At 56.9% G+C, this 26,797-nt stretch overlaps 1 protein-coding gene and 1 long non-coding RNA gene across 5 annotated transcripts; one reads left to right on the top strand and one right to left on the bottom strand.

Annotated features, from left to right (window-relative positions):
* Nucleotides 1-4,363: 4,363 nt before the first annotated feature.
* On the bottom strand, nucleotides 4,364-21,068 carry LOC103346516 (uncharacterized). The gene is made up of 2 exons (XR_011389624.1): nucleotides 20,975-21,068; nucleotides 4,364-12,003 (listed from the first exon to the last, which is right to left on the bottom strand). It is a non-coding gene; the product is annotated as an uncharacterized lncRNA (long non-coding RNA).
* A 36-nt stretch (nucleotides 21,069-21,104) lies between these two features.
* Nucleotides 21,105-23,334, top strand: MRPL55 (mitochondrial ribosomal protein L55). Of its 4 annotated transcripts, XM_051840083.2 has the most exons (5): nucleotides 21,150-21,271; nucleotides 21,523-21,700; nucleotides 21,775-21,857; nucleotides 22,062-22,263; nucleotides 23,109-23,334. In XM_051840083.2, the coding sequence occupies exons 3-5, from the start codon at nucleotides 21,832-21,834 to the stop codon at nucleotides 23,256-23,258; spliced, it is 378 nt and encodes a 125-aa protein (XP_051696043.1). In that variant the 5' UTR covers nucleotides 21,150-21,271; nucleotides 21,523-21,700; nucleotides 21,775-21,831; the 3' UTR covers nucleotides 23,259-23,334. The 4 variants fall into 4 exon arrangements, with proteins under 4 accessions (XP_008250900.1, XP_008250899.1, XP_051696043.1 ...); XM_008252678.4 differs by lacking the exon at nucleotides 21,523-21,700 and having other exon boundaries at nucleotides 21,105-21,271; XM_008252677.4 differs by lacking the exon at nucleotides 21,523-21,700 and having other exon boundaries at nucleotides 21,136-21,271; nucleotides 21,772-21,857.
* The last annotated feature ends 3,463 nt before the right edge of the window (nucleotides 23,335-26,797 follow it).

Raw genomic sequence — 26,797 nt, 5'->3', positions numbered from 1 at the left:
TTTAAGGTTAAAACTTACCAAAAAGATTTTTGAAACTATTTTTAAGTACATATACATATATATATGTATATAAAATAAAACATAATTATTGAAAAGGTCATCTAGAAACTCTTATCCTACTGATAGTCCTATTCACTTATGCTTAACATCTATGCTTGAAATGTTCATAAGACTTTCCATCAGCCTGATGAGCAAATCTGGGTAAAAACGTGTGCACAGCAGCCAGTGGCTCAGACATGCAGACAGAAGCGGATCTTGCAGCTTTCACACTACAACGCCCAGCCTCCTGCCAAGCCCAGGAACTCAAGACCCACCAGAAGGCCCTGCTGTGGGATTGCCGAGACCACCTCAGATGTGAAAGCTGCTTCCTAATACTACTTGTGGAAGACTTTTAGTTTATGTCCTTTGAGTTGCTTCTAATTAGCTTTATTTTCTCCTTCCATGACAAGCGTCTCCCTGAAGTCTGTGCTTGCAAACACTAACATCAAGTTCTAGAGAAGACACAGAGCAGGAGCTGCTTGGCAAGGCCAGCCTGACAGGGCCTGCGTGTGCCCAAGGCTCACTTGGGTGGGCAAGACGTCCCCGTCAGAAAAATGGCTTTGTTGTATTTTCCCCTAACGTGGTCTTGAGGTTTCTGTCCCAGAGCAGCTGTGACCTCCAGCCCTGATCAGCCTGCCAAGAGAGCCAGGCCACGCCCTGACAGAACTGGATCAGTCAGCTCAGTGGGGTACAGCAAGATTCAAAATGGCGGTGCTGGCACCCCGGGTTCTAGTCCCGGTCGGGGCACCGGATTCTGTCCCAGTAGCTCCTCTTCCAGGCCAGCTCTCTGCTGTGGCCCGGGAGTGCAGTGGAGGATGGCCCAAGTGCTTGGGCCCTGCACCCGCATGGGAGACCAGGAGAAGCATCTGGCTCCTGGCTTCGGATCAGCGCAGTGCGCTGACCGCAGCGGCTATTGGGGGCTGAACCAACGGAAAAGGAAGACCTTTCTCTCTGTCTCTCTCACTGTCCACTCTGACTGTCCAAAAAAAAAAAAAAAATGGCAACACCAGAAAGCTCAGAATTCACAAGGACACAGTGAGGGTCAGGAAGTTCAGAGGCCTGTTCAGAAGAGCTGGCCAAGGCTAGAAAAGCAGACAGGTGGTTTTACCTTATAAGGAAACGCTGCTTCTGCCAAGAAAGTCACGTCACGTCCAGCAGCCCTGTCGGCTATGCTTTGGATATGGTTTCAGTGGTCCCCAGTGTGGCAGTACTGGGCTGGCAGAACCTTGGCGGGTGGGGGCCTTAGAGGCTGGTGCCGTGGCATAGTGGGTAAAACTGCCTGCAGGGCCAGCATCCCATACGGGCACCGGTTAGAGTCCCAGCTGCTCTGCTTCCGATCCAGCTCCCTGCTACTGTGCCTGGGAAACCAGCAGAAGATGGCCTAAGTCCTTGGGCTCTTGCACTCATGTGGGGGACCTGGAAGAAGTTCCAGGCTCCTGGCTTTGGCTTGGCACAGCACTGGCTGTTGCAGCCATCTGGGGAGTGAACCAGCATTTGGAAGACTGCTCTTTCTCTCCCCCCACCTAACTGTTCCTCTCAAATAAATAACAGATCTTAAAATAATAATAATAAAAAAAAAGTAGAAAAAAAAGAGGTGGGGCCTGGTGGAAGGAAGTCCCCAGGCATGGGCTGCTGTAGCAAGCCTTGCCATATGACCACTCCACCACTGCAGAGCTGTCTGCCAGCCCTGTGCAGTCTCCAGGGCCTGGGCCACATCCGCTGCTACCCTGCCCTCAGCTATTCTGTTACAGTAACACAAAACAGACCAAGTAGGGTATGGGCAGAGGGCAGAGGTGGGCAGAGCATAGAGGAGCAGTCTGGGAAAGGCCTGTGTGGAGCATCAGTCACTTCCCAGAAGGGGATGATTCTGCCAGGATTAAAGGCCACCCTTGTTATGCAGTAGCAAAGACTCTGTCGATCTGAAGCTAGGAGCCAGCAGCTTCTTCTGGGTCTCCCACATGAGTGCAGGGGCCCAAGGACTTGGGCCATCTTCACTACTTTCCCTGGCCATAGCAGAGAGCTGGATTGGAAGTGGAGCAGCTGGGACTCGAACTGGCACCCATTTGGCTTTTATCCACTATGCCACAGCGCCAGCCCCAGCAGCAAAGACTGAAATGTCTAAGCCCTAGGGCTTTATAGAAAAACTGGTGGAGGACGGCGCCGCGGCTCAATAGGCTAATCCTCCGCCTGTGGCGCCGGCACCTCAGGGGTTCTAGTCCCAGTCGGGGCGCCGGATTCTGTCCCAGTTGCTCCTCTTCCAGTCCAGCTCTCTGCTGTGGCCCGGGAGGGCAGTGGAGGATGGCCCAAGTGCTTGGGCCCTGCACCCGCATGGGAGACCAGAATCACCTGGCTCCTGGCTTTGGATCAGCGCGGTGCGCCAGCCACAGTGGCCACTGAGGGGTGAACCAACGGAAAAGGAAGACCTTTCTGTCTCTCTCTCTCTCTCTCTCTCACTGTTCACTCTGCCTGTCAAAAGAAAGAAAGGAAAGAAGGAAGGAAGGAAGGAAGGGAGGAAGGAAGGGAGGGAGGGAGGGAGGGAGAAAAACTGGTGGAAAACACCTCTGAACTGCAAAGCATTCAGCTGCAGTTTTGTGACTTAATTGCTAATGCTCAGGTTGAGAGCAAAAGGAAACAGAGCAGGACCTGGACAATCTGCACCCTGCCTAGGCAAAGATCAGCACTGATGAGAGGAGGCATGTGGGAGAGAGCCAGGGCCACCTCACAGGCCCATCTGCCTTGGCAGCAGTGGGGAGGGGGTGCCTTAGAGCCCTGCTCTCTGCACCCTGGCGCACATGGCTCACCCTGCCAGTCCAGAGTGCAAAGGGTGAGCCCTGGCAGCACTTCACAGCTGACCCAGCGTGGTCCACAGGGGCACAGGCGTGGCTCACACTGCTGCTTCTCAACCACACAACGCAGGTTTCGCCAGTGTGCAGAATGCAAAAAGTTATGGCGTCATGACAACTCCCATCACGATTTCAAAAAAAAAACCCTGGGAGACAGAAGTCTTCCTCAGGGACGGAGCTGCCAGTCTTCCTGGACAATGCCTGGTGCAGCCATGAGAGGAGCTGCAGCAGGAACCCCAGAAATGTAGAGCAACCAGCAGCAATGTCAGCCAGGCACCGAGTGGGCAGCAGTGTTCAAAGTCTGCTCTGCTGAGGGCTTAGGACCCCCTTATTATAGGGGGTAACCTGGATCATAGCCGGAAGACATTTGCCTTGAGTATCAGATGAGACGTTGGACTCTGAATGAGCTGAGGTTCGCAAGTTGTGAATGCCTTTGTGCAGTGAGAAGGCCATGAGCTCGGGGGGCCAGGACAGGAAGCCAGAGTCAGGGTTTGGAAGTTTGCCCCCCAAGGGTTCCTCTGCTGGAGACCTGGTCCCCAGTGTGGTGACCTGTAAGAGGTGTGACATGATAGACATGCATGTGTCCCTTCTGGGTTGCATCCATGGCACCTGGTTCATGGCCCAGTAACCCTTGTCATGTCCTAAGAGACTAGACTAGCGTTGGGGAGTTCAGACTTTGCTCTAGCTCCTCCTGCTCTTGCCCCACCTTCCTGTTTTGGAACTGGCCATGAGGACCGACCCCTCATCTGACAGTGGCCCACAACACCCATTTCAGGAGCAAGAGATTCTGCAGAGGCCCAGGAGAACTGAGGAGGCTGCCCCGCCCTGTGCCCCGCCCTGCCCACCAGGCCTGAGGAGGAGGCCTCCCAAAGCCCACAAGGTCAGCAGTGGAGAGAGGGCTGGAGAGGACATAGGTGCTCCCCCGCCCTCTCCCTAAGTGACCCCAACCCCACTCTTCGTAACCTCCTTTCTGGTAAGCCAGGCAAGGAAAGGAAATGTGTCTCTGAGTTACCGAGCCGCCGGAGCAAACTAACAAACCCAAGGAAGGGGTTGTGGAACCCCACTTACAGCCCCACCGTCAGAGCACAGGGAAACCTGGGACTGTGACCCGCGTGGAAGCACAGGGGAGCCCTGGGGACCAAGCCCTCGCCCTGCAGGTGGACAGTGGCAGAGCTGAGCTGAACCGGAAGACGTCCAGCCAGCGTCCGAGCCCCACCTGCGGTGGGAGAAATGCTGTCTGAGGGAGCGTGGCTTGAGAGCAGGCTGTGAGCAGCAAGCCCGACACTGCCCCTGCATCTCGCACACTAGGGCCATCGCGGGGCCTTCATCAGAGCTGGGAGAGGCAAGCACGTGCCCCTGAGCTTCCAGAATGGGAGCTCAGAACTCAGCACCCTGGAAAGGACCCACTCTTCTCACTGAGTGAGCATCTTGCACGTGTCCAACTCTGTACATCTTTAGTAGCTGTTTTAAGACTTGCAAACATTTCCAGCTGGGCCATGGCAGCTGTGATCAGTGGGACTTTTTTTTTTTTTAAGATTTATTTATTTACTTGAAAGAGTTACAGAGAGAGGGAAGAAGGAGAGGCAGAGAGAGAGGTCTTCCATCTGCTGGTTCACTCCCCAAATGGCTGCAACTGCTGGAGCTGTGCCAATCTGAAGCCTGAAGCCAGGAACCAGGAGCTTCTTCTGGGTCTCCCACGCGGGTACAGGGGCCCAAGGTCTTGGGCCATCCTCTACTGCTTTCCCAGGCCATAGCAGAGAGCTGGATCGGAAGTGGAACAGCTGGGTCTCGAACCGGCGCCCATATGGGATGCTGGCACTGCAGGCAGTGGCTTTACCTGATCTGCCACGGTGCTGCCCCACCATGGGCAGTGTTCTTTGCAGAGACTGGCAGCAGGAGAGTATTCCACCTCCAGAGTCCAGTTGTGAAATGGCCAGGGCAGCAGATAGCTGTACTAAGGGTTTTACATGAGGTTCATATCGTATCTCCACTGGAAGGGATGAAACCCTTGTCTCCACAACACTGCTGAGTCCCTAGGACCCCAGAGCGGCAGCAGCCTAACCCTGGCAGGGTGGCAGCTCCAGCAAGGGCCACAGCTCTGCCTGCTGGGTACAGCATCAAAGGAGGTGGACAGAGCAGGACCCAGACACCTGAGAACCAGGAAACTCAGCACTGCCTAGGGAAGAGCCCTGTGGAGCCTTCAAGGGTCACAAGCTGTGTGGCATCCCCTGGAGGGAGAGCCAGGAAGGGAAGACTGAGGAGACAGCTGCACGGGAACAGCTAACAGAAGGATCCCAGAGGAGGAGGGGCCAGCAGGCAGATGTGCGAGCAAAGATGGCAAAGGACATCCCAGGACTTTCTTCAGTGGATCTGACCAACAGGACAGCAACTGGGACAGCCTCAGAGGACACCACCCACGAGCACCCAACCCAGCTGCTGGCTGTCATACTCTGTGGGACGACGTGACCTCCATGCTTTTGAGTACAGACTCCTATGCTTGCCATACATTTCATAACCGAGGGGAAAAGGGAGTTTACACTCAGAGCATCCTGCAGCTGCAGCTCTAGTAACTCCTTTTTACCTTGTCAAAAGCCACATCTTCAACAGCTTCCCAAACAGGGACGCCAGCTTTGGTGGACTCTAGCAGGAGGCTTGCGCCAGAGGCAGACAAAGTGGTGCAGAGTTCAGGGTTTTAAAAATCGCCCAACACCTTGCACCAAGCTGGGTCTAAGTGTAGTCTGCTCTCTGAAACTTTGTGCCCAATATATCTTACTTGGGCTTTCAAGTAACTTTTCCTTAGAAAAATTATGGCATTGGGCAGCAAAGCTTCTTAAAATGTGTATACTGTCGGCCAGTGCCGCAGCTCACGAGGCTAATCCTCCAACTTGCAGCACCGGCACACCAGGTTCTAGTCCCGGTCAGGGCGCCGGATTCTGTCAGTTGCCCCTCTTCCAGGCCAGCTCTCTGCTGTGGCCCGGGAGTGCAGTGGAGGATGGCCCAGGTGCTTGGGCCCTGCACCCCATGGGAGACCAGGATAAGTACCTGGCTCCTGCCTTCGGATCAGCGCAGTGCACCAGCCATTGGAGGGTGAACCAACGGCAAAGGAAGACCTTTCTCTCTCTCTCTCTCTCTGTCCACTCTGCCTGTAAAAAAAAAAAAAAATGTGTACACTGTCCTCATATCCAGTCTGTGAGGGAGCAGAGCAGCTCACCCACGCCTGCAGAAATGGAAACCTGGAAGCAAGGTAACATCGTCTAGGTTTGCCTTCACAATGAAGTGCTGGAGCGGCCGTCCCTGGAGAAGTCAAAGGCACCGGGAGTCCAGGCACCTGCTGGCCGTCCCTGGAGAAGTCAAAACACCGAGCGTCCAATCGCCTGCTGGCCATCCCTGGAGAAGTCAAAGGCACCGGGAGTCCAGGCACCTGCTGGCCGTCCCTGGAGAAGTCAAAGGCACTGGGAATCCAGGCACCTGCTGGCCGTCCCTGGAGAAGTCAAAGGTGCCAAGCATCCAGGCACCTGCTGGCCGTCCCTGGAGAAGTTAAAGGCACCGAGCGTCCAGGCGCCTGCTGGCCGTCCCTGGAGAAGTCAAAGGCACCAAGCGTCCAATCGACTGCTGGCCGTCCCTGGAGAAGTCAAAGGCACCGGGAGTCCAGGCTCCTGCTGGCCGTCCCTGGAGAAGTCAAAGGCACTGAGCGTCCAGGTGCCTGCTGGCCATCCCTGGAGAAGTCAAAGGCACTGAGCGTCCAATCGACTGCTGGCCGTCCCTGGAGAAGTCAAAGGCACCGGGAGTCCAGGCTCCTGCTGGCCATCCCCGGAGAAGTCAAAGGCACCGGGAGTCCAGGCTCCTGCTGGCCATCCCCGGAGAAGTCAAAGGCACCGGGAGTCCAGGCTCCTGCTGGCCATCCCTGGAGAAGTCAAAGGCACCGAGCGTCCAATCGACTGCTGGCTGTCCCTGGAGAAGTCAAAGGCACCGGGAGTCCAGGCTCCTGCTGGCCGTCCCTGGAGAAGTCAAAGGCACCGAGCGTCCAATCGACTGCTGGCCATCCCTGGAGAAGTCAAAGGCACCGAGCGTCCAATCGACTGCTGGCTGTCCCTGGAGAAGTCAAAGGCACCGGGAGTCCAGGCTCCTGCTGGCCGTCCCTGGAGAAGTCAAAGGTGCCAAGCGTCCAATCGACTGCTGGCCGTCCCTGGAGAAGTCAAAGGCACCAGGAGTCCAGGCATCTGCTGGCCGTTCCTCAAGAAGTCAAAGGCACCAAGCGTCCAGGCGCCTGCTGGCCGTCCCTGAAGAAATCAAAGGCACCAAGCGTCCAGGTGCCTGCTGGCCATCACTGGAGGAGTCAAAGGCACCAAGCGTCCAGGCACCTGCTGGCCATCACTGGAGAAGTCAAAGGCACCGGGAGTCCAGGCACCTGCTGGCCGTCCCTGGAGAAGTCAAAGGCACCAGGAGTCCAGGCACCTGCTGGCCGTACCTGGAGAAGTCAAAGGCACTGGGAGTCCAGGCACCTGCTGGCCATCCCTGGAGAAGTCAAAGGCACCGGGAATCCAGGCACCTGCTGGCCGTCCCTGGAGAAGTCAAAACACCGAGCGTCCAATCGCCTGCTGGCCATCCCTGGAGAAGTCAAAGGCACCGGGAGTCCAGGCACCTGCTGGCCGTCCCTGGAGAAGTCAAAGGCACCGGGAGTCCAGGCACCTGCTGGCCGTCCCTGGAGAAATCAAAGGTGCCAAGCATCCAGGCACCTGCTGGCCATCCCTGGAGAAGTTAAAGGCACCGAGCGTCCAGGCGCCTGCTGGCCGTCCCTGGAGAAGTCAAAGGCACCGGGAGTCCAGGCACCTGCTGGCCGTCCCTGGAGAAGTCAAAGGCACTGGGAATCCAGGCACCTGCTGGCCGTCCCTGGAGAAGTCAAAGGTGCCAAGCATCCAGGCACCTGCTGGCCATCCCTGGAGAAGTTAAAGGCACCGAGCGTCCAGGCGCCTGCTGGCCGTCCCTGGAGAAATCAAAGGCACCAAGCGTCCAATCGACTGCTGGCCGTCCCTGGAGAAGTCAAAGGCACCAGGAGTCCAGGCTCCTGCTGGCCATCCCCGGAGAAGTCAAAGGCACCGGGAGTCCAGGCATCTGCTGGCCATCCCTGGAGAAGTTAAAGGCACCGAGCGTCCAATCGACTGCTGGCCGTCCCTGGAGAAGTCAAAGGCACCAGGAGTCCAGGCATCTGCTGGCCATCCCCGGAGAAGTCAAAGGCACCGAGCGTCCAATCGACTGCTGGCCATCCCCGGAGAAGTCAAAGGCACCGGGAGTCCAGGCTCCTGCTGGCTGTCCCTGGAGAAGTCAAAGGCACCGAGCGTCCAATCGACTGCTGGCCGTCCCTGGAGAAGTCAAAGGCACCAGGAGTCCAGGCTCCTGCTGGCCATCCCCGGAGAAGTCAAAGGCACCGGGAGTCCAGGCATCTGCTGGCCATCCCTGGAGAAGTTAAAGGCACCGAGCGTCCAATCGACTGCTGGCCGTCCCTGGAGAAGTCAAAGGCACCAGGAGTCCAGGCATCTGCTGGCCGTTCCTCGAGAAGTCAAAGGCACCAAGCGTCCAGGCGCCTGCTGGCCGTCCCTGAAGAAATCAAAGGCACCAAGCGTCCAGGTGCCTGCTGGCCATCACTGGAGGAGTCAAAGGCACCAAGCGTCCAGGAACCTGCTGGCCATCACTGGAGAAGTCAAAGGCACTGGGAGTCCAGGCACCTGCTGGCCGTCCCTGGAGAAGTCAAAGGCACCAGGAGTCCAGGCACCTGCTGGCCGTACCTGGAGAAGTCAAAGGCAGTGAGCGTCCAATCGACTGCTGGCCATCACTGGAGAAGTCAAAGGCACCGGGAGTCCAGGCACCTGCTGGCCGTCCCTGGTGAAGTGAAAGGTGCCAAGCGTCCAGGTACCTGCTGCCCGTCCCTGGAAAAGTCAAAGGTGCCAAGCGTCCAAGCACCTGCTGCCAGTCCCTGGAGAAGTCAAAGGCACCGGGAGTCCAGGCACCTGCTGGCCGTCCCTGGAGAAGTCAAAGGCACCAAGCGTCCAGGCGCTTGCTGCCCGTCCCTGGAGAAGTCAAAGATGCCGAGCGTCCAGGCACCTGCTGGCCGTCCCTGGAGAAGTCAAAGGCACCGGGAGTCCAGGCTCCTGCTGTCCGTCCCTGGAGAAGTCAAAGGCACCGAGCATCCAATCGCCTGCTGGCCATCCCTGGAGAAGTCAAAGGCACCGAGAGTCCAGGCACCTGCTGGCCGTCCCTGGAGAAGTCAAAGATGCTGAGCGTCCAGGTGCCTGCTGGCCGTCCCTGGAGAAGTCAAAGATGCCGAGCGTCCAGGCACCTGCTGGCCGTCCCTGGAGAAGTCAAAGGCACCGGGAGTCCAGGCTCCTGCTGTCCGTCCCTGGAGAAGTCAAAGGCACCGAGCATCCAATCGCCTGCTGGCCATCCCTGGAGAAGTCAAAGGCACCGAGAGTCCAGGCACCTGCTGGCCGTCCCTGGAGAAGTCAAAGATGCTGAGCGTCCAGGTGCCTGCTGGCCGTCCCTGGAGAAGTCAAAGGCACCGAGAGTCCAGGCACCTGCTGGCCGTCCCTGGAGAAGTCAAAGATGCTGAGCGTCCAGGTGCCTGCTGGCCGTCCCTGGAGAAGTCAAAGGCACCGAGAGTCCAGGCACCTGCTGGCCGTCCCTGGAGAAGTCAAAGGCACTGGGAGTCCAGGCGCCTGCTGGCTGTCCTTGGAGAAGTCAAAGATGCCGAGCGTTCAGGCTCCTGCCGACCGTCCCTGATGAAGGCAAAGGCATCAAGCGTCCAGGCACCTGCTGGCTGTCCCTAGTGAAGGAGAAGGCGTGCCTGACCTCGTGGACAAATCACTGAAACAGGCACTGTGTAGGTCACCACCAGTGGGAATTCGCTGCAGGTGAGGGCTGAGGTGACGTGTCGGAGGTCACCACTGAGGTCTTCGATCCAACAGCACCCACAGCCATTAGGTCTCTCTCCTGGCAGGATCAGGGCATGGTAGGACTGGCATTTGGGACAACGAGATCTTGTAGGTTTGACAGTCAGCAATGGGTTGAAAGCCGAGAGAGCCTTCTCATTCTGTAGTCAAATGTGGGAACTAGGAGAGTGAGGAGCTTCTAGAATTGAGTCAACTCAATCTGGTTTGTCAGATTCCAAAATTATTTCTTCCTTTTAGGAGAAAGATAGGTGCTGAACACCAAGCAGAAAGGAGGGGTTCCCATGAGGACACAGGATGTGATAAAGGGGTACATACCACTATTTGTGCTCCAAGGTGAGGGCTGGTGGAAGGCACTGGGCTGGGCACTGGAGTGTGGCTCCCAGGTCCACAAGGACAGCCAGGGCCTCATTCTGAATCTGAGCTCTCGACCCACGACAGCCTAGGACTGACAGGAGCTCCCGTGATGCCCCGGGGCCCCGACTCAGAAAACACATCCATTACCCAAAATTGAGGGTTTTGAGGGAGGGCCTGCTTAGCTCTCTTCAGCTTGTAGCAATCTTTCTTCCAGTGGCCTGGTTTTTTACAGTAATGGCAGAGGCCAGGAGGAACCCTCTGGGGAGCTTTCAGCTGCTGCAGCAAGTGACTGAGGGTATCGGCAGACTTCTGTGCATTGGTGTACTCCAGGGAGCGGGCTAACTTACTGACCTGACCTACCAGACACTCAGTGGACATGGTTAGCCATTCCATGGAAGATCTTTTAACAAGCAGGGACAGCTCTGGGGTTAGGTTACCCACAAATGCAGAGTTAAAGAGTGGGCTGTAAGAAACAGAACTCACAGGCAATGCAGAGTTTTCCTTAAAGACAAGCTCGAATCGAATGTAGTATTGATAAACTGGCTCATTGGGTTCTTGGACACAAGCATAAATCTTATTCCAATCTGCACGTTTAGGGAATGCCTCCAAGATAGCTCTATGGAGACTCCTGGCCAGACTTTGAGCCTGGGACGGGGACTGGGGTGTCTGCTGCTGGCTATTCAGCTCCAGGTGGGCCCAGTTAGCTTTAGCCATCCAGTGCTTGGCTTGACTTTCGTCAACAAGCATGCGGACTAGCTGGAGGAGATGAGTGACATCGGGCTGATAGACCCGGATTATGACGCTGAACTCATCAGCAAATCGTTGAGGATCTTCAGTGACTTTTGGGAAGGCCCTGACGATGGTTCGGAGCTCATCTTTAGTCCAGGGGACACAGGAGGCTTTGGGTTTAGCCATGTCATCGGAAGGTTCCGAAGCAGAGGTGGTGCACGAGGAGGGAGGAGGACGTTCCAGGGAGCAGTGAACCTTGGCTTCCAAGTCCTTGATGTCCTTTCTGAGTTGTCTGTTTGCATCAGCAAGCTGGGAGATGGTGCCTTGCAGGGAGGCAACCTCTGCGTGCTGAGCACGGCTTGAAGCTTCCAGATACCACTTGAAAAACGCATCCCATTCTGAAGGCTGGACCACACAGCCAAGCTCTCCTAACTTATTTCTGAGGAAAGCAAGCTTCGGAAGTTCAAACGATCCCCACTGCGGCCACTGGAGCTCTACATTACTCCTGGTGTAATATACCCAGGAGCTCAGAAACGCACAAGCGTGTGACCCACAGTGGGTGAGCATGTAGCTGGCCGGGGTCCCTGACGGAGGGGTGTGCTGCCACGCTTTAGAGCTGGCCGGAGTCCCTGACGGAGCGGTGTGCTGCCACGCTTTGGAGCGGGAGGATCCCATTCTGTTTCCCATGAGGACGTCAGGAGTAGTGGGCAAAGCGTCTGCCGGAGGGATGGACGGCTCTGCTCTACTCGTCTGACCTGCAACACAGTTCCCTGACCCTGGCAGGCCCCTTGAGGTAATCTCACCTGGCAGGGACCAGTTTATTGCTTCAAAGGAGTCTGACTTCGGAGACTAGACACTCTCATGAAATTGTGACAAGCACCTGTGCTCAACCTGCATCCACCCTGGGATGTCACTTGCTCCTCACAGATGTTTCAGCGACACCCAGAGAGCAGAGGCAAACCCCGGGTAGAGTCGGGTCCAAGGAGGGACCTTACCGTCCAGCGGCGAGTGGAGGCGCACGAGCCGCAGGCTTAGGGGCAGCACACGATTACAGGGGCTGCCGAGCCAGGAAAGGCTGTCCTCTTTCTGTCGGCCTGAAATGAGTGATAGGACATTCCTCTAAACAAGCTATTCAGAAACAGCAAGGAGAGGCTGCTGCTGTGGCGCAGTGGGTTAAGTCGCTGCCTGCGACACCTAAAATCCCATATAGTCACCTGTGGGGAGCAACTGAGACTAGACTAAGTTACTGGAATTAAGACTTATTCTATGCATCTGCTCTCCCACAATATGGTGCTGAGAGGGAGCAAACAACCTCTACGCAGCTGCCTCATCAGTTTGACTGATAAGCCGCAGGAGCTGATCCTGCTCCTGATTGGAGGAGGGCAGCGTGCTCGGCGTGTGGGCAGCAGAGTTGGGATTGGTGGAAGAGGACTATAAAGGAGGAGAGAGACAACATGCACCAGGAACACCTGAGGAACATATGAGCAGCCCCCGAGAGAGCCGGCCGGCGGTGTGCTGCTCCTCCGCGGTAGCGGGGAAAGCGGCAGGGGGTGCCGCCCCTCCACCTCCGTGGAGGCTAACCCAGGACAGCGTCGTTCCTCCGCGAGTGAGGGACCGGCAGCTAACCTGGGAAAGAGCCGAGCAGACAAAAGAACAGCACAGGGTTTAGTGTTGTTTCTTCGCGAATGGGGGAGCGACAGTCACCAGCAGTGGAGAATGGCCCAATTGCTTGCGTCCCTGCAACCATACAGGAAACCTGGAAGAAGCTCCTGGCTCCTGGCTCCAGCCTGGCCCAGCCCTAGCCATTGTGAACATTTGGGGAGTGAACCAGCGGATGGAAGACCTCTCTCTCTGTTTGTCTCTCTCTCTCTAAACTCTGCCTTTCAAATAAAACAGAAATAGTAACACTGGAACACATGTCTGTGGTAGAGCATGGGTGCATCCTAGGGAGCCAGGGCAAGGCAGAAGAGACGTTCATTTGTAAGGGTTCCAAGGTCCCCCACTTTCTTTCTGGGTCCTAGCCAACATCGCAATTATCTTGAACATTCACAGGCACTGATCAAGTGTATGGTTTGTTGCCCAAAACAGGTAAAGAAAGTGTCCTTATCCCTGAGACAACGCCTTAAGTCCTTTCACAAAACACATGCCCCAACGGTACCACAACAGTGCCCAAGGGGAGCCCCTCATGGCCCATCTCCATAGTGTGCTGCTCTCTGAGCGGCCCCTGCATTGCTGCAGACCGAGTACCTGGTACTTAGTGCTGCCTTCTTTGCACGCCTCTACCATCTCAGAATGTTTGGGCTCTCCTGTGGGAACTCCCATGCCATTACTTGTGTGGCCTCTCAAGCTGCAGGTTTGGTTAGACAGAACAACTGGCACAGCTGGCAGGATCCCAAAGAAACATGCAAGGGCAGAGGCCTGCTGCAGGGAGACCCCAGAGTGGCCGGTAGGGTCTATGGGGGCTCTGTGACACCTTTGCTCAAAGCCATAGGTAACCCTGGGCACTAGTGCCCGCCTTGACCAGCCTGATGCAGCTTTCTTCTTCTCAAGATTTATTTATTTATTTTAAAGGATTACAGGCAGAAAGAGGGAGAGACAAGAGATCTTCCACCCACTGGTTTACTCCCCAGATGGCCACAACCGCCAAGACTGGGCCAGGCGATGCCAGGAGCTTCTTCCAGGTCTCCCATGTGGGTAGCAGGGGCCCGAGCATTTGGTTCATTTTCCACTGCTTTCCTGGGCACATCAGCAGGGAGCCAGATGGGAAGTGGGGCAGCCAAAGCCAGAACCAGCACCCATAGGGCATGCTGGTATCACAGGCAGCTGCTCTATCCACTACGCAATGGGGCGGCCCCCTTTTTTCTTTGAAAGGCAGAGGGTCAGAGATGGATGTTTTCTATCTGCTGGTTCACTCCCCAGTGCCCTCCTGCAGCAGAGGCTCAGCTGGAAGTGAAGAATGGCAGTTAGAGGAGCAACTATAGCTGGAACGAGCCTGTGTTCCACCACCACCCCTTAACGGGGCAAGAAAACATCTAGAATCCACAACCATCCTATATCCCCGGTGGAGACGCTGCCAGATGGAATTCCTCAGACAGGGAGCGTGAGTCTGGGGCCGCGGGGAAGCCAACAGATCCGAGAACGGGGTTGGGACAGCGCGTCTTGTGCAGTACCTGGTAGAGCCCAGGAAGTTGATTCAGCCATGTGTGCTCCTGTCCCAAATGTGGTGCAGGCACTGTTCAGGGACGTGGCATGCACCTGGACTCAGCACCTACTGTGGCTGAAAATGTCCCAGCGTCACACAGCAGCTGGCCCACCAAGCCATTCCCACTGGCAGAAACACAGAAGCAGACGCCCTGGCCCCAGCCCAGGCAGTGTCACCCCTGAAGAAGCAGTGCATCAGAGGGAGTTCTAGAGGCTCCACACTACCCGGAAAACAGCTCAGCAGGCTGGCTCACCAGCATCCAAACACGGAACAGGGAGGGTGGGCCTTTGGCACAGCAGCAAAGGCACTGCTTGGGGTACCTGTATCCCATATCAGAGTGCCTGGCTTTGAGACTCACCATGACTGCCAGTCAGCGACTGGCTCGCCAGCATAAAGAGACATTTAAAAGAAGGCATATTTATTTTCATCTTATTTGAAGGGCAGAGAAAAAAAAAAAAAGAGATAAAGATCTTACAAACAACGGTTCACTCCCCAGATGTGTACAACAGCCAAGACCGGGTCAGGCTAAAGCCGGGAGACTGGAATCCATCCAGGTCTCCCATGTGGGTAGCAGGGAACAAGTATCTGAGCTGTCACTGCTGCCTCCTGGTATGTATGTGCATTACCAAGAAGCTGGAAACAGAAACAGAGCCGTTCCCTTGTGGAATATAGGCATCCCAAGCCACATCCTAACTGCTGTACTAAATGCCTGCCCAACAGATGAAGAGTCATCACTCGGAAGATACAAGATTTTGGAAGTTGTATGCCAGGAAACAGCGATCAATACCACATACATGTTTCACAAAATCATAGCCCTTACAGGTAACGCCACCCACTCCGGTCAGCTTGGGACACAATACAAAGGCACAGGCATGTGAGACTGTAGGAGCCAGGGAAGGGGTAGACTACAGGGCCCCTGAGTTCCCCTCATCCTGCACTGTGTCCGCATGGAAAAACCAGAGTCCTGACTGTTTTGTGACTCACACACACAGCTGCAAGTTGTCCTGGCAGGCACCACAGCAAAGCAGGGTAAGTCACTGCCAGGGATGCCTGCGTCCCATATCCCTCCTTCACTTCCAATCCAGCTCCTGATGCGCCTGAGAAGGCAGAGGACGATGGTTCAAGTATTCGGGTTCCCGCCCCAACACGGGAGGCCTGGATGGAGCCCTGGCTGTGCGGGTGTTGCCAGAACACACCTGCCACTATGGCACCAGAGAAGGAGACCCTGAGGCTTTCACAGGGGTCGCCCAAAGGAAGGTGGGCCCTGTGGTCCCAAATGACTCTTGCCACAAATTGCAAGACAGGACTTATTTTTTTTTTAAGATTTATTTTATTTATTTGAAAGGCAAAGTTAGAGAGAGAGGCATGTGGGGAGCAGCCCGGACTGGACTGAGTTACTGGAATTAAGACTTATTCTATGCATCTGCTCTCCCACAATATGGCGCTGGGAGAGAAGTAAACAGCTTCCGCACAGCTGCCTCCAGTTCAACCAATAAACTGTAGGACTTGCTCCTGATTGGAGAGCAGCGTACTCGGCGTGTGGGCAGCCGAGTTGGGATTGGCGGAGGAGGACTATAAAGGAGGAGAGAGACGGCATGCACCAGGAACATCTAAGGGGAACATCTAGCTGAAGGAACACCTGTGCAGTCCCCGAGAAAGCCGGCCGGCGGTGTGCCGCTCCCCTGTGGAAGTGGGGAAAGCGGCCAGGGGGAACCGCCCTTCCACGGAGGTGGAAGGGATAGTAGCCAACCCGGGAAGAACCAGCAGCAAACCCGGGGAGGGCCGAGCAGACGAAAGAACAGCGCAGGGTCCTGTGTCGTTCCTCCACGAAGAGGGGGAGCGACATAATGGTGCCGTGACTCGGATATGAAGCCTAGGCAGGGCTTAGTGTCGTTCCTCCACGAAGAGGGGGAGCGACAGAGGCAGATACACAAAGAGAGACGGAGTTCTTTCATCTGGCTGGTTTACCACCCAGTGGCTGCACGGCCAGGGTTAGGCCAGGAGCCTGGAACTCCATCCTGGACTCCCACGTAGGTGCAGGGGCCCACGCACTTGGGTCATCCTCCACTGCTTTCCCCGGCCATCGCAGGGAGCTGGATCAGAAGTGGAGCAGTCAGGAATCAAACCAGCAGTAATATGGATGGAACCCAGTGTACCACAATGCCGGACTGAGGGTGACTTTCAAAGGATAAAGGGTAGTGGTGGGAGGTCAGGCTCCTGAAATTCTTAGGCAAACAAAGAGCACCAGTCTCAGGAATAGTAGCTGGAATGTGAAGAGGGCCTTAGCAGAGCGGCACAGGCTGAGCCACTGCCTGCAACACCAGCGTCCCACGTGAGTCTCTGTTAAGAGTCACAGCTGCTCCACTTCTGCTCCAGCTCCCTCTCTGCTAAGGCACCTGGGAAAGCAGCCAAAGATGGCCCAAGTACTTGGGTTCCTGCACCCATATGGGAGACTGGGAAGGAGTTCCAGGCTCCTGGCCTGGTTCAGCCACAGCTGTTGCAGCCATTTGAGGAGTGAACCAGCAGATGGAAGATCTCACTCTCTCCCTCTCTGTCACTCTGCCTTTCAAATAAGTAATAAATCTTTTAACAGCTTTAGGCCAAGCTACACAAAACCTGCTCTGCCTTCCTAAGTGTATGCTGAGACCTCCATTCAATCAGCAGGCATGGAAGTCTGCTTACAGTGCCAACCACCACACGTTAAGGCCGTCCTGCCTCTTTTCTACAGCCAGCGCGGCGCAGGCTCACTGCAATCACTCATGCGTCCTTCCCCCAGACTGTCATCATAACCCAGCCTGGTTTTTAGGTCCCTTGAGCATTTTTCTAACTGCTATCTTCCATGCTGCTGGTCACTACAGGAACTTGTCCCAGACCTTGTTCTTTCTGGCTAGCATCTGTTACTGTTACAAATTCTCTCCTGGCAATTAAAGGGCCAGTTGGAGGGAATGTTACAGACCCCCCTCCCCCTCCTTGCTTGCCATTAAGGAGCCAGTTAGAGACCCCCCTCCTGCTCGTTATCAGAGGGCCAGCTGGGTCTAAGCAAACCAGTGCAGACTTTACAAACCCTTTCCCCACCTGCCATAGAAGCCTGGTCGCATACCTTAGACTCCTGAAAATTACCTCCAGGTTGTTATTTACTAGTTCCTCTACCCTAAAACCATCTTACCTTGCAGTTACAACTTGTTAATCCCTGCAGGCCCAAGATAATAGGGTGGCCCCCCAAACTGCCTTGCTAACTTAGGGTGGAAAAGCAGAGAAAGACAAAGGATTGGGGCTCTGTCAAGCCTGCATGTACTTCTCCTCCTGAAGCCCTTTGCTTTCTTTGGTCTTTTGTCCATGAGATTACCTCTCAGTGATCCCTTTCGTAGGCAGCCTTTGGACAGGTCAAGGCTAATCTAGGGCTGTGGAATTCCTGGGATAAGAAAGTCACATACTCCCATCCTGAAGGAGCACGTTACTCAAGAACACTCTGTTAACATTATCTATGCTGCAGGAGGCCCCGATAAGTTGCTTACATATTTTGTTATCTTTGGTGCTTCTTTGTTCTGCAGCTGGTTATGTATAAATACCACTGAGACTCTAAACGAGCCTTGATCAGCTCTTTGTCTTGGCTCCATTCTCTGCGCCCTTGTCCCTCTTTTCACTCCCACTCCCTCCTTCAGGTTCCGTTCGACTGGTGCGGCGGGCCCGCACACTCTTTCATCGCAGAAATGTTAGCTCCCAGAGCTTTGATTTTACAAATGTATCTAGCTTGTTGCTCAAAACACTTGGAAAAAAACCAGCCCTGACCTGAACCAAATTTCTTAAACCCTTAAATATACCCCATGCCTAGGTGGAACACCCCTTTTGGCTGGGAACAGGTGCCTAAGTTAGCGCTTCCCAGCAACAACAGCTCTGACACACCCGGACATCTAGTTGACAGCAGTGCACCAGTGGTGTGCTTTCCCAGGAGCTTAGCTTGGCGTAAGCACAGCACAGCCATGATGCCAGGGCCTCGTCCCCAGCCGCACAGGGGGCTAAGAAAAAAGATGACAAACTCGCTCGGTGGAGATGAGTGGGCAGATTCCTGTTTTCACACAAGAAAGGAACTCAGACGTGAGACAGAGGAGTGGCGAGCAAGGCAGCAAGCTGTGATGCAGTGGGGCGTCTGTCAGAACGCACAGGAGCTGAGAGGGTGCCCAGTTTACACTCAGAATGGGGTTGCTGAAGGAGTGGCCCTGTCCTCCCTCTTCCTGGACAAAGGATGTGCTGAGTGTGAATTAGGTAGAATTTCTCCCAAGGTTTTATCACCTAGTGTTATCAGACAGGGCAGCCCACCTGGTGTCTGACAGACCCCGTCCCCTTAGGGGAAGGCTGAGCCCAGCTACACGGAGCCTTTGGCATATGGGCAGGACTCCCCAGTGTAAAGTGCTGGGCTGCTTCTAAGGTGGCCTCCAAGGCTGTGACATCCCTTTTCTTTTCCTTTTTAAAGATTTATTCACTTTTTTGAAAAGCAGAGTTACAGAGAGGCAGACACAAAGATAGACAGAGATGTCTTCCATCCACTGGTTCACTCTCCAAATAGCTGCAAGGGCCAGAGCTGGGCTTATCAGAAGCTGGGAGCTTCTTCCGGGTCCCCCATGTGGGTGCAGGATCCAAGCACTTGGGCCATCCTCCACTGCTTTCCCAGGCATAGCAGAGAGCTGGATCGTCAGTGGAGCAGCTGAGACTCCTCATGTGGGATGCCGGCACTGCAGGCAGAGGCTTTACCTACTACACCACAGCACCAGCCCCTTCTTTTCCTTTTATAAAGATTTATTTATTTGAAAGGCAGAGTTACAGAGAAACAAAAGGAGAAACAGAGAGATCTTCTCTCTGCTGGTTCACTTCCCAAACGGTCCCAACAGCCAGGATCCAGGAGCTTTTTCCAGGTCTACCACGTGGGTGCAGGGGCCCAAGGATCTGAGCCATCTTCCACTGTTTTCCCAGGTGCATTACAGGGAGCTGGATCGTAAATGGAGCAGCCTGGACCCAGGACTCGAACCAGTGTCCATATGGGATGCTGGCTCCACAGCACCTCCCGCCTGTGAGGTTCCTTTTCTTTCTTTCTTTCTTTTTTTTTTTGGACAGGCAGAGTTAGACAGTGAGAGAGAGACAGAGAGAAAGGTTTCCCTTTTGCCGTTGGTTCACCCCCCCAAATGGTCGCTACAGCCAGTGTGCAGCACCAATCTGAAGCCAGGAGCTTCCTCCTGGTCTCCCATGTGGGTGCAGGGCCCAAGCACTTGGGCCATCCTCCACTGCCTTCCCAGGCCACAGCAGAGAGCTGGCCTGGAAGAGGGGCAACCAGGACAGAATCCGGCGCCCCGACTGGGACTAGAGGATTAGCCTAGTGAGCCCCAGCCCCAGCCAGAGGTTCCTTTTCAAAGAAACTTTAGTTCTAGACCCTCAATCACACACAGGCTAATTTGTAACTTCCTAACAGTTTCAACTATGGAACCACCTTCCCCTAACTTACCTGCTCAGCAAACCCCATGCCCACCAACTCTTCCCTGCATTGCTGTATTTAGACTGTGCCTCCTTTGCATGCCAGCTATAAAGGAACTGAACAGCTGCCTCCAGTATTAATAGAGACCCAGTATTCATAAACACTCCCCTTTCTGCTTCCTTTTGCCTCCTGCACGTTTGAGTCCATCCTTTGGTGAGCGGGTGGTGCTGGAGCAAGGACAAAGCCTTGGATCCACGCTGACCGCTCACCTACATGACAAGCTGGCCCCCAGGTCTCTCCTTGTAGCCTGCCTTGACCGCCCTGCCCTGCTTGAACTGCTTCACTCTGAAGAGTCCCGCCATCAGCAGCTCAGCCTCCCCCAAACGCCCTCCAGCTCACACAATCTCACAGGACCTTTAGCAGTAGCCCAGCTGCGGCGGGGACCCAAGCCCCTCCCTGCCCGCTTCTCACCACGGAAACCACCAGTCTGTAAGGGAGGAGGCGCTCTGCCGGTCACCACGGAGTGAGCCCCTCCCAGGCTTTGTTCTGAACGACCCTGGTCTGGCAGTGGCTGCATGCAGATGGCCTCAGGTGGGCTATTTCCCACGTGGTAGTAATTTCTTTGGGGTCCCAAGCCGCGCCACCTCCCCGCGAGGCCCCCTGCCACTGCCTGGGGGCGGCTCCAGCACAAGCCGGGTGGAGGAAATGCCACGTCAGCGGTGTGAAACAGAGACGCATGGGCCACAGCACCAAGTGGATGAGCAGGACATTATGGCTAGGAGAGTCCCTAGTGGCACTTCCGTCACCAGGGCCACCCTCATCCGCCGCTCGCCCTGCACACACACCTGAACGCCCCCTGCCCTGCACACACACACCTGAGCCCCCCGGCCCCCCCCCACACCCCTGAGCGCCCCCTGCCCCCCCCACACCCCTGAGCGGCCCCTGCCCCGCATACACACCTGAGCGCCCCTGCCCCCACACACACCTGAACGCCCCCTGCCCTGCATACACACACCTGAGCCCCCCTGCCCTGCATACACACACCTGAGCCCCCCTGCCTCCCCACACCTGAGCGCCCCCTCCCTCGCACACACACACACCTGAGCGCCCCCTCCCCTGCCCACACACACACACCTGAGCGCCCCCTGCCCTGCACACACACAGATGAGCGCCCCCTTGCCCCGCACACACATCTGAGCGCCCCCCTCCCCTGCACACACACCTGAGCGCCCCCTGTCCCGCACACACACCTGAGCACCCCCACGCACACCCGCGGTCTTGGCCGCCCCGCAGGAACCCGCTGAGCAATGCCCGCCCGCCTCCGCCACACCTCAGGGACACACGTGGCTGCAGCCCGCCTCGGCCGCCCGCCCACCTCTGCCACACCTCAGGGACACACCTGAACTCCACAGCCGGCCCGCCTCTCCAGCCCCGGAGCAACAAGCAGAACACAGCTCGCGCCGCCCCCAGAGACTTCCGGCGCCGCACGCACCGCCCCCAGACTTCCGGCGCCGCACGCACCGCCCCCAGAGACTCCCGGCGCCGCGCGGCCCCGCCCTCGGGTGTGCGTCACCGCCGCGCCTTCCCCGCCCAGCTGGACGTCAGCGCCGCGCGACGCGGGCCGCGACCCTCTCGTGGCCAGCGGGATCCGAACTGCTGACCAGCGAAGTTGGTCCACGGTGACAGCGGCGGGCAGGTGAGCGCCTGGGGCTGCCCGGAAGCAGTCCCGGGGGTCGCGTAGAGGGAGCCGCGGCACAGCCGCTCTCCCCGGGCCCCCTGCCATCCGCGGGGACTCTGGCGAGAATCGCGGTCGCGGCGGCACTGCCCTGCGCCCCGCGCCCCGCGCCCCGCGCCCCGCGCCCCTCCCGCAGGCAGCCGGAGGAGCCCTCCGTCCCGGGGCTCGGTGAAGACCAGCGGGACCGAGTGCGCCCCGCGTCCCTCCTGCAGGCAGCCGGAGGAGTCCTCCGTCCCGGGACTCGGTGAAGACCAGCGGGACCGAGTGCGCCCCGTGCGGCCTCCCCGCGGCGTGCGCTGGCTGACGTCAGGACCCGCCTGTTCCGACCGTGGGATTCGCAGCCCATTGCATCCTAAAGGCCGCTCTGTGTGCCTTTCCGGCAGCGGCTAGGTTCTCTGGGGCTTCCTCAGGGCCAAGTGGGTGGGAGGAGTACTTTTGCAAAGAACTCTTCCCTTGCCCAGCAGGTGGAGAGCAGGGCCGGCGGCTGACCCCTGCGCGTGTCCCCGGGGCTCTGAGGAGGAATGGCAGCTGCGGGCAGCCCGCTGGGGTAAGCACGGCCGTCAGGGCCCTGGAGCACCATCAGTACAGGGCTGCCTCCCCGTCCGTAGGCCTGGCCGCCCTGTGGTGGTGCCCGAGGTCAGCTGCCCGGCCATGGCCTGTGTCTTCCTCACGAGTCTGCAGTATTTCCCGCCCCTAACGGGTCACCAGGCTGTCACACAGCTGGCTGACCAGCGGCTGCGTTTGTGTGCAGCCTGCTGTGGCGCACTGCCATGAAGACGGCTGCCCCCAGGCCCCGTGGCCTGCACGTGTCCCCCTGGTGGGCGGACAGCAGCAGGGCCTCTCTCTCTCGCCTGCGTCGCCAGGCCTACGCGCGCCTCTACCCCGTGCTGCTGGTCAAGCAAGATGGCTCCACCATCCACATCCGCTACAGGGAGCCGCGCCGCATGCTGCTGGTAAGCCGCCTGCCCCGGCCGGTCAGCTCGGGACAGACTTGGAGCTGTGGCCACCGCACCACGTGGTAGCAGGCAGGTCCACTCCAGGCAGCAAAATCAGATCGGATCAGTGAGTTGTGTATTTAAAAAAATCAAATCTGAGGGAAACAAGCAGAAAAAGGTCTTTAAAAGAATAAAGTTATTGAAGGGAAAGAAAGAACAGAAAAATCGAGTGCAGGGGCAGCGAGCATTTGGCCCAGCAGTTATGGTGGCTGGGACACCCACATCCCGATCTGAAGACTTGGGCGAATTCCCGCTGTAGCTCCTGGGTGCAGCTTCCGGCCAGTGCAGACTCTGGGAGGCAGCGGGTGATGGCGCACAGACCTGGGCCTTGCCACCCGCATGGGATACTGGCTCTTAACTTCGTCCCTGGCCCTGCCCTAGCTATTGCAGGCATCTGGGGCGTGAGTAGCAGGTGGGAGCTCTCTGATTGCCTCTCTCTCTCTCTCTCTCAAATAAAGAAGCTTTTAAAAACAAGCTAGGGGCCGGCGCCGCGGCTCAATAGGCTAATCCTCCGCTTTGCAGCGCTGGCACCCCAGGTTCTAGCCCTAGTTGCCCCTCTTCCAGGCCAGCTCTCTGCTGTGGCCCAGGAGTGCAGTGGAGGATGGCCCAAGTACTTGGGCCCTGCACCCACGTGGGAGACCAGGAGAAGCACCTGGCTCCTGGCTTCAGATGGGCGCAGCGGCCATTGGAGGGTGAACGAATGGTAAAAGGAAGACCTTTCTCTCTGTCTCTCTCTCTCACTAAAATAAAAACAAGCTAGGGTCAGAGGAAGGTAGACACACCTTGGCCTCTGCTCCCCACAGATGCCCCTGGACCTGGACACCCTGTCTCCCGAGCAGCGCCGGGCCCGGCTCCACAAGCGTGGGGCTCAGCTCCGACCCAAGGAGGAGGACCCAGAGCTGGCCGATGACTTTGACGTGGAGCGTTACAGACGGTTTTGGACCCAGAAGTGAAATGTGACTCAGAGCTGTCTGCCTGTGTGATGAGGACCGCAGGGTGCCTGTCTGTATATGATGCGTTTCCAAGCCACCACATGTGTCAGCGTCTTCCTTGGTGTGTGCCAGACCTCTGAAAAGCACTGGCTCAGAGCCAGGTGGGGCTCCCAGGTGCAGAGTGGGGGGCAGGTCTTGGCTCCATGTAGGACAGAGCCTGTGAGTGTTCACAGTGACTGAGGGCCTGGCGCCCATGGCAGCCAGTCAGAGAGTACCCTTGACCCCAGCCTCTGAGCACCCAGGGCTGCTGGTCTCCAGACTGAGCACGGTGGTCCTCTGTAGCTGGATGTTCCAGAGCACGGGCCTCAGCCGCCTCCCCACCCACCCTGGGCCTTCCCTAATGAGGCTACCTGGGGAGCCGCCAGTGCAGGCAGTGTGTGCAGCCAGCTGCTGCCCTGTGCTCCTGTGGTTCGCATCATGCTGCGCCCACTTCCTGCACACCCAACCCATCACCAGACCCAGAGAAGGCTTGCAGCTCCTTGTCCTGTGCCTTACCAGGACTCCCAGCATCCATGCATGTGTCCTGGGGACCAGCCTGTCTGAACTTGTTGACTGTCCCCTCTGGCCTCGCCTAGGCATGTCCATCCCACCTGCAGCTGCTCTGTGGGGTTGCTACAGAAGTGACTTCCCTCCAGTCCCCTTTCTGTCATTTTCTAGGATGGATGCCCAGCCCTGTCTGCACTCCCTGCAAGATCACGGTGCCTTCCAGTGTCCAGCTGGGATGGACTTCTGGGCTCCTCTCCCCCTGCCTGACTTCCCCCCCTTCTCAGTCCAGCTAAGCTGTCATCCAGATTGACATCTGCTCAGCACACCCAGGAATGTGCCGCCCAGGTGACATCTGCCCTGTGGCCAGTGGCTTGTTGGGCAAGTAAGCTCAACACTGACTCTGCTCTCCCATCTCCCTGGTCCTCTGTCCCTGTGGCTGAGCCACCTGTGCCTCAGATGCTCCAGTCTCCCTGAGACACAGTACATGTCCTCCCAACCAGACTGCAAGCTCATGGCTTGTCCCTGCACCTGGCATCGTGCCTGGTAAACGCTTAATCAATAGTCAGAATAAAGGGATGAACAAGATGTGAAGCTGTTTGTTCAGGCTACTTTAAAAATAACAGACTGATTTATAAGCAAATTTACCGCTTGGTTCTGGACAGTGTTTGCTTTGCCAAGCTGAGTCCATGGATGGATAGTCCAGGTGGAAACATAGAAATTCCCCTAAGGGGGCATCCCAGACCGTCCTGAGATGGGGCTGGAGGGGATCCCAAAGAAAGAAGCACCAAGTGCCAGGCTGATGGTTCCACAGTGTGAGAACGATGTCCCACTGAGCCAGGCCGGCAGCAGAGCCAGGACGTACACGTTATACGAGGTTCTCCTTGGCTCGGGCTAGGACAGGTGTCTTACAGGGACTTTTTCGGTGTCTAGGAACGTTCAAGGCCCCAGCTTGGGCTCAAGCCTGCTGGGAAAATCCTGCAGGTGGACTGGTCAGAGCAGTCAAGGTCCTGGGTGGTTACCCATTGGGACACAAAGAATGGGAGGGTCTGGAGGAAGCCACAACGCCCAGAATCAAGCAGGCAGCCAGCTCCTTGATGTCTTCTCCAGTCCTGTTGATGCTACTACAGAGTTTTAAAATTTGAAATTTATTTTCATTTTACTTGAAATGCAGAACAACAGAGACAGGCAGGGACCTTCCACCTGTTACATCCACACAGCCAGGCAGAAGAGTCTAGAACTCAACCTAGGTCTCCCCTGTGGGTGGCAGGGGCCCAGGCAGTTAAGCCGTCACCTGCTACTTCCCAGGGTGCACATTAGCAGTGAGCTGGATCAGAGCAGCAGAGCCAGTACCAGAACCAGGCGCTCTTGACACGGGACACAGGTGTCCCAAGCTGGAATCTAACCTGGACCTGGAACACCCCACCCCTGTGGTCCCTAATGGCATAAACGAGGGCTGCACCTGCGACCCACCACCTGCTACTACACTTGAGGAGACGACTTCAGTGCGATCCAGTCTAGGAAGAACAAACACAGTGCTGTGCAGGGGCTGGGGTGTACCTGGCCTGTGAATGCACTCAAAGTTGGTGGTGGTGGGGGGGAGCTGGTATTTTTATTGATTTTTCCTGATTTATTTGAGAGCAAGCAAGAGTGTGTGTGTTCACTCCCCACATGCCCGCAGGGAGCCATGCACTCCACACAGGGCTCCCTTGTAGGGGGCAGCAACCCAATTACTTGAGAATTCCAGAAGTGCACTGACTTGTCTTCCCTGACACTGAGTCACAGGCTCAGAGTGACGACAGCGACCCAGGGCCAGCTCTGAGCAGCTTCTTGGTTGCTCTGGACTTTCTTGTTAGTAATGTTACAGCAGTTTAAGGCACACACTTAAACGAGTTTATGGGGCCAGCACTGTGGTTAAGCACAGGTTAAGCCTCTGCCTGTGACAGCAACATTCCATATGGCTATCGGTTCGAGTCCCAGCTGCTCCTCTTCAGTCCAACTCTGCTGCGGCCTACGAGAGCAGTGGAAGATGGCTCAAGTGCTCGGGCCCTTGCACCCACGTGGGAGACCCTGAAGAAACTCCTGGCTCCTGATCCGCGCAGCTCCAGCCGTTGTGGACATTTGGGGAGTGAACCAGTGGATGGAAGACCTCTTTGTGTCTCCCTCTGTCTGTAACGCTGCCTCTCAAATAAATAAATAAATAAATCTCTTAATTTTTTATGTGATAGAACGGGGCGGAGCGGAGGGCGACAGAGAGAGAAAGCAGGAGCCCTCCATCTGCTGGTTCACTCCCCCAAACACCCGCAGCAGCCGGGGCGGGGCGGCAGCCGCAAGCGGGTGCCCCGCGCCGCGGCCAGCAGCGAGCTGGCGGGAGCGCGGCGCCAGGCCGAGCAGTCGCCGGGCTGCTCACAGCCCGCTGGCCTGCCACCTGACCCTGTCTGGGGGCTAGGGGTCTGCGGGCCCCCAGACGCTGCTGGAACGCCTCGTGCAGAATGGCTGCGAGGCCGGCCTCCGCTTCAACTTAGCTGAGCCCCCTACGGGGAATCAGGCTGTCTCCGAGAGACCCCTGCTATTGGCATGCAGTATGTGGAACCCGGTCCAATGGGCACCCCCACAGAAAGACCCAACGAAGACAGCAAAGCCTTAAAACCGTGTGCACTTCCCGAAAGCCTTGCAAAACGGGAAGCAAACTTCCCACTTCTTTGCAAGCTGTTCCAGCTTATTTCCATACTAAGCTGAGGAAAAGAACCCACCAAACTCGCTCCGGTAACCGCTGTCCCCTCCCGCGACGCCCAGCGGCTGCGGGGAGAGCGCGGCCTGGGGGGCAGGGGCCCTCGCCGGAGCCGCACCCGGAACCTGGTCCTCCTGGGTCTGTATCGCAGCGATCGGCGGGGACTTCAGGCAGCGGCCCCGCGCCCACCCGGGCTCCACAGCCCCTCCAGCGCCCGCTCGGCGACGGGGCACTGCGCAGGCGCGGGGGCCCAGTCGGGCGGTGCCTGCGTCGGTGCTCGCTGCGA

Source organism: Oryctolagus cuniculus, chromosome 6, assembly GCF_964237555.1.
Source record: "Oryctolagus cuniculus chromosome 6, mOryCun1.1, whole genome shotgun sequence".
In the NCBI taxonomy this organism is placed as follows: Eukaryota; Metazoa; Chordata; class Mammalia; order Lagomorpha; family Leporidae; genus Oryctolagus; species Oryctolagus cuniculus.
The sequence above is the reverse complement of the archived record's forward strand: the minus strand, read 5'-3'. Positions and strand labels throughout refer to the sequence as shown.